Source organism: Catharus ustulatus, chromosome 12 (assembly GCF_009819885.2).
Source record: "Catharus ustulatus isolate bCatUst1 chromosome 12, bCatUst1.pri.v2, whole genome shotgun sequence".
In the NCBI taxonomy this organism is placed as follows: domain Eukaryota; kingdom Metazoa; phylum Chordata; class Aves; order Passeriformes; family Turdidae; genus Catharus; species Catharus ustulatus.
In genome coordinates, this window is record NC_046232.1 from 12,202,675 (window position 1) to 12,212,617 (window position 9,943).

Consider the following 9,943-nt stretch of genomic DNA (forward strand, 5'->3'; position numbering starts at 1 on the left):
ATGGAAAACAGAAGACTCATCTATTCTAAATGAAAATTATATCCTATTCTTATTATTGTTAATGCTTTGTATTGAGAGGAGTATTTAAAGGTCTGAGATGAATTCATGACCTCCTCATGCTAGGTGCTGTATATATACACACAGTAAGCTCACTGCCCCAAAGACCTCACACTTTAATTAAATAAAGGTTGGAGGAAGGAAGTTTTATTACTTCTGTCACAAATGGGAAATGATAACAGAGAGAAACTAAAAGGACTGAGAATTACACTCCTCCTGCAATGAGTCCTGTATTTGCCTGTAATATATCCTCCCTTCCTGCTTTTGTTAAGTTGCTGTAAATTGCTAGGTAGATGGTTGGTCTCTCCCCCAGAGATGGAGTTTAATTCTGTTCATGTTTCAAGGTTTTATGGAACGAAAGGCGTTCTGTAGATAGATAACACTTTAATTTAGACCTGATTAAGTTATTCTGAAGCAATACTTTTGTGGAGGGAGTAGATGTGTACAAATCTGGTGCAGGTTGCTTGTTGCCATATGAACATGCTGCTGTGCTCCCCGGGGGCTGTGCTGGTGGTGCATGGGGGTTTTAAGGTACATCAGTATAACTTTTTAATTGTTATCATTCCCTGTAGTTTTCTCTTAAATGCCTTCCAAAATAGTTAAAAAGTAATAGTGCTTGAGACGTTGGAGCATTCTATAGGATTCATGGGGCTCTTGGAACAGGTTTAGTTTCCCAAACATGCATCTTCTCCCCCTGCGCCCTGGAAGTGTTGTGCTCATTCTGAAATGCATTTTAAGCATTTTTCATTAGAGCTCCTAGCTTAACATTAAAAATAAAGCCAGCTCAGCCTGGAATCCTGCTTTGGGAAATTTTTTTCTATAGAGGAACATAAACCTAAAGATAACTTGTTTCCCTTTTCCTCCTTGTTCAGTACAGTGATCAGTTTAAGCAGACGGGGTAGGAAGGGTAAAGGAGAAAAAAATAGATAAGTCAGGTGAAGAAACAAAACAAAGAACAGGTAAAATCCAAGCACAACCCAACCACTCTCTCTCCTCATATCTTTGCTTTTCAGTATTTATGACTCTCACTGTTGGACTCCAGCAACACTAATTCTCTACACTGATGTGTCTTTCCCTCATCTCATCTCTGCCCTGTTCTGCCCCTGTCTGGTAAATGGGTACAGTGATCTTCTGTCTCACAAATTCCTTGAATTAAAAAGATTGCAAAGAGGCAGACTTTTAAAAATATTTTATTTAATAACAAAGAGTATTATTTTCTTGTTATGAGTCTTATGGATCCTTGAGCACTTATAAATAACATCTCGTTTATGCTATGGAAACCAGCACTGCTGCCTATGGAAGTAAATCTGTAGAATCAATAATCTTTTAAATACAAATCTTCAGTTTCCTTAGCTGATGGGACAAGCTCAGCTCTTAGGAAAGCACATCACCAGCATGTACCCTTGCTAGAAAACAATCCACTGGAGCTTTGTTATACAACACTCAAACATCCTGATGAAGTGACAGTAATTTGTAATAAACGCTGCTTGTAAACAATTACCTGTGACTTGTTACACTTGTTTGTACAGGCAGCTGGCTAAACAGATCTGGGTGCACTTGTAAACGTCTGTCCCTGTCACACCTGATACTGGGAAACAATTGCTTATTATATAATTACTCTGAAAAAGTCAATGTTTTGTACCTGACAGCTGGCAAGGACTGAGTATGGATGCTTATAGACACACGGAAAAGAGCCAGAGAAATCAAATGTGTTTTTATGACAATGGAGAGGACACTTTCGAGTCTAATCCTCCCATGAAGGGAGGTCTTTGTGACAGAGCACTTGACTAATAAAACACTTTGACTGGTTGAAGGGTCCTGTGGTGGTAAGGTGAACGAAAGTAATTTGGTCATACGAGGTCCAAGGAAGTGGCAGAGGTGATTTATTTTCTAGTGGTTTAGCAGAGGGGTGTAAGATGCTGGAGACACTGCGCTGGGGCAGCTGTGCGGGAGGCGTGCCCACCCTCCCGGCTCTTGATGAGCAGAAACGCGGGGAGCTGGGGCTGCGGGCCGGCACCGGGACCGGGCTGCGCTCGGGTCACGGCCTCACCCCGCGCCCGGGGCCACCGGGCGGGCGGAGGGGCCGGGCCGGGCCGAGCCGAGGGACAGGCGGAGCGGGTGGAGGGGCCGGGCAGAGCCGTGAGGGGCCGGGCAGAGCCGTGAGGGGCCGGCCCCGCCCCGCCGCGGCCCCGCGCGGGCGCACTGCGCGCTCCGGGGAGGGAGGGCGGCAGCGGGGAGGGAGGGGCGCGCAGGCGCGGGGCGCGCGCCGGGCGGGGCCGCGCGGGAGCCGGCGGGGGGTTCCGCGCGCCCGCGGCCGCCGCCCGCGGGGCCGGTGAAGGGGCGGCGGCGCTGCCGGCGCGGGGTCGGGGCCGGTGCGGGGGCGGTGCCGGGGGGCTCTGCGGCGCTGCCGCTGCCGAGCCCGGCGGCGCACGAGGGGCACCACCCCCACACCCTAACCCACCCCCCCCGCGTCCGCCGCAAAAACGCACCCCAAGCGCAGCCCCCTCCGCCGGCGCTCAGGTGGGGCTGGCGGCGCGCGCTCGGGGGCGCGGGGCGGGGGGAGCGGCGGCCGGCGGGCCGGGGCCCGGCATTGTTCGGCAGCCGACAACAAAGAGCGGGGCCGGGCCGGGCCGGGCCGGGCCGGGCCGGGGGGGCAGCGCCGGCCCCTCCGCGCCGCCCCGGCCAATCGCGGCGCGCGGCGGCGGCGCGCGGTGACAGCGAGCGGCGCTTACGCTGCGGCGCCCGGCGCGGCCCCCGCTCCCCGCCCCGCGCCCGCCCGCCTCTCCAGAGCCGTCTGGCTGCAGCAGAGCCTCAGACAGAGGAGGGGAGAGCAGGAAAAAAAAAAACGCTGAGTGAGTGGAGTGGAGCCTGGGAGGGGCTCCTTAAAGAAACGCTGCCGCCGCTTGGCATTGTGGCCGGCGAGGAACTCGAGGGGGGGAAGCCATCGGAGCTCCTCTCGCTTATCCTCTTCCCACCCCCCCCACCCCACCCCCAGCCGACAAAAAAAAAAAAAGGAAAAAAAAAAAGCCAACCGAAAAAAAAACCTCGGGGGGGGAGTCGTGGGGGGGGTCCTGAGAACATCTTATAAACCGGATTGCACTGAGAGGAGGAAAAAAAAAAGCAAAAAAAGATACAAAATATACAAGCAAAAGGCAACAATTCCCCGGTCTCCAGCAGTCGCCCACCCTCCCTTTCCTTCTCTCCTGCTGGCCATCTGCCTTGGGTTCTCCTTTGTGTCTGATCTCTTACTACTGAGCCGAGCGCAGGCGGAGGGTGCACCACACACAGGGACTATGCCCAGCTCGCTTTTTGCAGACATGGAGAGGAACGGGAGCGGCGGCGGCGGCGGTGGTGGTGGTGGTGGCGGGGGAGAGACCCTGGATGACCAAAGAGCCCTTCAGATCGCCCTGGATCAGCTCTCCCTGCTGGGGCTGGACAACGACGAGACGGGCTCCATTTACGACAACGAGCCTCGGAAAAAGAGCGTGAACATGACTGAATGCGTCCCGGTGCCCAGCTCGGAACATGTCGCGGAGATAGTGGGGAGACAAGGTGGGTGCCTGCATGCAGGGGGTGTGGGGGCGCGGGTCTCCCCTCCGCGCTGCCGGGCGGGCGGCTCAGATGCGACACTGGCCATTCCCAGGAACGCTGCAGCCGTGCGGCGGTGGCCAGTGCCGGCTTCCCCCAGACAAAGAAAGTGCAGCAGCAGACGTGATGTTTCCGAGGAGTGTTATGCATCAGTTTTGAGATGCGCTTTCAGCTGCCGGGTTGGGGAAAAATCACGAAAATAATAAAAATCTGGCTTTTCCTCCGGCTGCAAAAAGTTAAGATTTGCAAGAGGAAACGGGAGGAAAATGGGAGCCTCGGTGATTTCTCCCCCCCCACCACCCCAAAGTTAGAAATCGTGGATTATTTTTAAGGAAGAGAAATGGAGTGGAGAAGTGGAACAATGGGGCTGGAATAAAGCATCCGCAGTGGGGAATATGGCTCATTCGGTACAGCCTCTGCTCCTCACCTTAAGAACTGATTTTATTTTTCCAAAAGGAAAAAGGAAAGTGCTGAGCAGGAATGTGGACTGGCGGGTGTGTTGATTTGTGAGGGCTGCTTGCATTTTATTTTATTTTTTTTTTTCTTCTGGCGGTGCAGTTTTCCTGCACGCTTGCTTTTTTTTTTTTTGCTTTTTTTTTTTTTTTTTTTTTTTTGGTGGCTCCATTTTTATTTTTTTTTCCCTGTGTTGCCGACCCTGTGAACTGCAGGTTGGTAGTTTTGGGGCAGTTTGCATAGCAGATGTGTCGGTGGCCACTTGCGATGCCTTTGGGCGTGTGCCAGGGCTGTGGGCTGACATTACTTTACACCGTGACCGAGGCTCCCGGACGAGATGCCAGCGATCACCTGGGGTTGGGGGCAGTGTGTTTCGGGTGGGTGTTGTTTTTTTTTTTTTTGTCCCTCCCTAGCTGCACCCAAACAATGGGTTGTAACCGGTTTTCCCCCACCACCTCCCCTTCCTCCCCTCCCCTTCGCCCTCCATCTCCCGCATCTCGTTCCCAGGTTGTAAAATCAAAGCTCTGCGGGCAAAGACCAACACCTACATCAAGACCCCGGTTCGCGGGGAGGAGCCGCTCTTTGTTGTGACGGGCAGAAAGGAAGATGTGGCCATGGCCCGCAGGGAGATCATCTCTGCGGCCGAGCACTTCTCCATGATCCGAGCCTCGCGGAACAAGAACACAGCCCTGAACGGCACCGTCCCCGGCCCCCCGAACCTGCCCGGCCAAACCACCATCCAGGTGCGGGTGCCTTATCGCGTGGTGGGCTTGGTCGTGGGGCCCAAGGGGGCCACCATCAAGCGCATCCAGCAGCAGACGCACACGTACATCGTGACCCCGAGCCGGGACAAGGAGCCGGTCTTTGAGGTGACGGGCATGCCAGAGAACGTGGACCGGGCCCGGGAGGAGATCGAGGCGCACATCGCCATGCGCACCGGCGGCATCATCGAGCTGACGGACGAGAACGACTTCCACGCCAACGGCACGGACGTGGGCTTCGAGCTGAACGGCACGGGCAGCCTCTGGAGCAAGCCCACGCCGCCCAGCATCACACCCACCCCGGGCCGCAAGCCCTTCTGCAACTACCGCAACGACAGCTCCAGCTCGCTGGGCAGCGCCTCCACCGACTCCTACTTCGGGGGCGGCACCGGGGGGGGCGGCAGCGCCCGCCTGGCCGACTACAGCCCCCCGAGCCCGGCGCTGAGCTTCTCGCACAACGGCAACAACAACAACAACAGCGCCAACGGCTACGTGTACGGCGGGGGCGGCGGCGACGTCCTCTCCTCCCCGGACTGCTGCTCCGAGCTGCCCTTCGACTCGCCGCCCGGCTTCGACCTGGCGCCCGCCCCGCCGCCCGGGGCCGCCCTCCTGTGGCCGCAGTTCGAGCGCGGCCCCGCCGCGCCGCCCTCGCCCGCGCCCTCGCCCGCCGCCGCCGCCGCCTTCCCGGGCGCCGCGCCCGCCAATGCCAACCTGGCGCTGCTGGTGAGCGGCCCCCGGCGCGGCGCCGCCCCGCCCCCGGCGCGGCTCTCCCCGCCCCTGCACGGCAGCGCGGCCGGCTCCGAGCACCCGCTGGCGCGCCGGGTGCGCAGCGACCCCGGCGGGCGGCTGCTGGCCGCCTCCTACCCGCTCTACGCCAACGGGCTGGGCGCCCACCTGCCCGGGCTGCCCTCCGACTCCTCCGCCTCCTCCTCCTCCTCCTCCAGCTCCTCGTCCAGCTCCTCCTGCTCCTCCTCCGGCGTGCGGCGGAAGGGCAGCCGCGACTGCTCGGTGTGCTTCGAGAGCGAGGTGATCGCGGCGCTGGTGCCCTGCGGCCACAACCTCTTCTGCATGGAGTGCGCCAACCGCATCTGCGAGAAGACGGAGCCGCAGTGCCCCGTGTGCCACAGCGCCGTCACCCAGGCCATCCGCATCTTCTCCTGAGCCCCCGGGCGGGCGGGGGCGCGGGCGGGGGGCCGGGGCTGCCCCCGCCGGGGGCTGCGGCCGAGGGAGGGCTGGGGGGTGGTGTGACAGCGGGTGCATGCTATAAATAATAACGGGCGACTCCATTCTAGTGCTAGGCTAGTTTTTACACTGTACTTTAATACGAAGCTTCCAAAACTCTCCTTTTTTTATAAACAAACAAACAGAAAAAAAAAAAAAACAGAAAAAAAAAATTGAAAGTAGAAGATGCTTATGATGATGACAATGGTGTGTGGACTGTTAGTAAAACGTGCTGGTAGTTCTAGGATGCTTATTACAAAATAATTAAATCTATGGGTGGATACTTTTCTGAATGTTCTTGAAAGGGCAAGAAGTTCCTGTGAAAAACCATGATACTGCAGCTTTATCAGACTTTAAAAAAGAAAAAAGAAAAAAAAACCAACAAACTGTAACATATCTCTTATATATATTAAAAACGTTTAAAGGTTTTAAAGATAAATTGCATTAATACAGATTGAAGTATTTTATTCTTTTTTGACTTGAAAAATTATATTTCATATTGCAAAGATGTTTACAAGTATTTTAATTTAAGTTCAGTGAACTTTTTGTAGCTGGGTTAAATCTTTTTTATTTTAGTATGGCCTTATGGCAAAGAACACTGTATTATTTTAATATCACACAATTGTGAACGGAATTACAAACCATAAAATGTGTAATGCTTTGAACAGTATTCTGTTGGGATGGAGATTTTATAGGTTCAGAAAAAAATCTTTTAAATCTGCTTCACCCAGCATATTTTCTATTCAGTGATATAAAGCATATTTTATTCTATATTATTACAAAAATGGAAATGTATAAACATATGTCAAAAGGAACTGTTGAAGCTTTCTAACATTTGTATAAATAGAATTCAGTGGAAATTACAAAAATTCTGTTGCACCACTATAGTTTTAGTATTTCTATTTTAATACATTTGTTTACCACTTGTTTATGTATATGTAGGTGATGTTACTTGAGCTTAAATGTACTTTACTGAGCAAAGTTTAAAAACAAAGTATATTTTATTTTATGATAAAGGGCCTTTAACCTCATGGTCAAATACTAATATTATATTTGCTGAGACAAGATTTGAAATTGTATCAAGAGTTTTATTTTTCTGACATTTAAAGTTCTACATAATAAAAGTAAAACTTAAGTAATGGTGCTACTTCATGTTTTTTTAAGTATTTCTATATAAATAAAATATTACAGAAAAAAGGTACTGTGTGTGGTGATTTGATTTCATGTGCTGAGAGTTTTTTCTGGAATTTTTGTTTCTTGCTTGTATCAGTGAAACATGTTGGGAGTTTAAACTGTGTCATGCTAATGTTGCTGAAACTCATGCAGGCTTCCAGAATAATCCTGCCAGCTATCATACCTTAACGTGTTTTTAAGGAAAAAAAAATTGGGTTTTTTTAATATGTGTAATATTGCTGGGGTTTGCCACAGCACAAAATACTAATTTTTTTCCTAATTTTTAGTCGTGAGAAGTACTTGGGTTTGTGTGAATTGTTACTTTTGGCAGACAAAAGGTAGGAAGTGCAGGAGGGAGCAGGGGAGGCTCCTTTGTTGCCATGTGCTGCTGGAGGCTCCTGACTCTGCCGTGCCCAGGGACCTCAGGACCGCATCCCAGCCCTGGTGTTGTGGGGCAGAGCGGGCTGCAGGAGCCTCCCGAGTGCTTGCAGTGCTCCTTGGCATTTGGCACTCGTGGCTGGCTAATTGGCGGTGACAAGCTCGTTGGAATCGAGAATGTGTTGCCGTGTGCATTGGTTGGGCTTTGCTGGTGCCCGCAGTGGCGTTGGGGCAGGGGATGCTCAGCCGAGCCCACGGACACGGCGGGACCCGCAGGAGCTGTGGGAACACGGCTGATGTGTGTTAGAGCAGATTGCAGAAGGTGCTGCACATCACTGAGTGCTTCCCTTTGAGCTTGCCATTGCCCTTTTCAGTGGGTGAGTGAAAACAGCGAACGCAGAGTGCGTAACATATTTCATCTGCTTCACTTTGTGCTTAGCAGGGTATGGGCAGAGCTGCTCTGCTCCCATCTCCTTTATGGACTCCAGAGCTGCTGCTTGGGTGGGGAGAGGGAGGAGGGAGGATGCGGCAGGGGATGATGGGATCTCTTTGTTTGATTTGATTTGATTTTTGCTTCTTTCATTGAACTGTGGTTGTGGTATCATCTGATTTATAGAGTTAAAATCCTTCACTGAGTGTTGCATCTATCTCAGAAATCTTGAAGGTTTGTTTGGGGGGGAAAAAAACCCCACCCCAAGGCTGTGGAAAAGAATCCAGTGAGTGGCATAGAAGATGTGTTTAAATGCAGAAGCGGTACAGACACTGAAAAAACCCTTGGCAAAATCAGTTATAAGTCCATGTGTATATTTTCTGGATGATGGGTGTTTAGGAAATGCTCTCGAGATGCGTCAATCAATTTCTCATGTCTATGTAAACATCCTGTGCGGGTTTTCAGGGAAAAGTTGTGAAAATGGCTATAAATAAAAAAGTGAATTTGATCACTTTGCTTGGTTTTCAAGCTTAGTGAAACCGAAAAGTGAGTAAGATGAACAAAGAGTGAAACCTGAACTCTCCTCCTGTTCTGCCCCGTGATGTGCAGTCCTGCCTGTGTCCCTGGTGTTGGTGTTGTGGATGGCTGTGAGCAGCCTCTGGAGAGCAGCCCTGGCCAGCAGCTCGGGGAATGCCCTGGCCTGGGCTGCCGAGCCTGTCACTAAATCCAACTGGCCCCGTTGTCCATGGTCATTTTGCAGGACTTGCTGTTTCTTTACCAGGCTGTGGCAGAAACAAAGGCAATCCCCTCTTGCTCCATGGCTCTGGCTGCCTTTTCAGCCTCTCCCCTTTACATGCTCCATGTGCGTGTTGTCTGGAGATGGAAAGATGGGCTGTAGTGCCTTAAAAACTCATTGTGTTCACTCCTCTTTGGGAATTATTTTGCCTGCAGTGTGGATTACTCTTGCTTTGTCATCCAATGAGTGTCTTTTGCCCAGCCTTCCAAAGGTGATGCCTCGTGGTGGTGGCAGGGCAGGGGGCTCAGCAGCAATCGCCCACCCAAGGCAGAGCTGGCAGAGCTGGTGCATCCCCCTCTCTCTGTGGGAGGGTGTTCCAGGGTGTCTGGCACACGTGCTGTCCATCCTGCTGGGTCTCATTGCCTGCTGGGCTGCCCTGATGTGCTGAGCCCAGATCTGCTCCCAGTGTGGGTGTAAATCCCCCATCCTTGGCCAGCAGAGACGAGTGCACGGGAGCAGGGACGGTGGGGAGGAACGTGCAGGTTGCCCATGTGCTCTGCCCCCCAGATTTATGCTGTAGGTCAGTCCCTCAGCCTGCAGAGGCCATAAATCAGTGCAGAATTTGTCCCAGGGTCGGGAGCCATATGGTGTGCAGGAGCAGCAGAGGAAGAGGGATGCCCACGCCAAAGGCGAATAAAGGCCTGTGTTCGGGGCCAGAATATTTCAAAGCCTGAGAAAGGGGCAAAGTTCAGTTTCTAATTGAGCGCTTTGAAACATATAGATGTATATGGTCAATGTTTCTGTTCCAGAACAAAGCTCACTTTGTCTGTGCAGGGTTTGTGTGTCGGTGCTGGAGCTGCTGCTGGGGGTGTCCGGCTCAGAGCTGCCCGGAGCTCTGGGCTGCTGGGGCTGTGGGTGCCCCTGGCACGTGCCAGCAGCCTGGCCCTGCTGGCCCAGCCCCTGCTGGGAGGCACTGGTGAGCACCTGCACCTCTGGGGGAGTTTCCTGGCTTTCCCAACACATTTGTATGGTTCCCAGCGCATGTACACATCATTATCTCATACCAGGGTACATTTACATATGTAAGAATTATTATATACAAAGTCCTAGGCTTAATTATTCCTCTGTCCATATCTTGCACTTCAC

At 52.5% G+C, this 9,943-nt stretch overlaps 1 protein-coding gene across 1 annotated transcript; it reads left to right on the top strand.

Moving 5' to 3' along the window:
• Positions 1-2,832: 2,832 nt before the first annotated feature.
• On the top strand, positions 2,833-7,272 carry MEX3B (mex-3 RNA binding family member B). Its single transcript, XM_033071082.2, has 2 exons — positions 2,833-3,609; positions 4,606-7,272. Exons 1-2 carry the CDS (start codon positions 3,351-3,353, stop codon positions 6,018-6,020), a joined length of 1,674 nt encoding a protein of 557 aa, XP_032926973.1. The 5' UTR covers positions 2,833-3,350; the 3' UTR covers positions 6,021-7,272.
• The last annotated feature ends 2,671 nt before the right edge of the window (positions 7,273-9,943 follow it).

Bases quoted from the DNA above. Each gene is read 5' to 3' on its own strand.
- MEX3B (XM_033071082.2), top strand. From the start codon at position 3,351: ATGCCCAGCTCGCTTTTTGCAGACATGGAGAGGAACGGGAGCGGCGGC. The intron at 3,610-4,605 runs GTGGGTGCCTGC...TCTCGTTCCCAG, and splicing joins GGAGATAGTGGGGAGACAAG to GTTGTAAAATCAAAGCTCTG.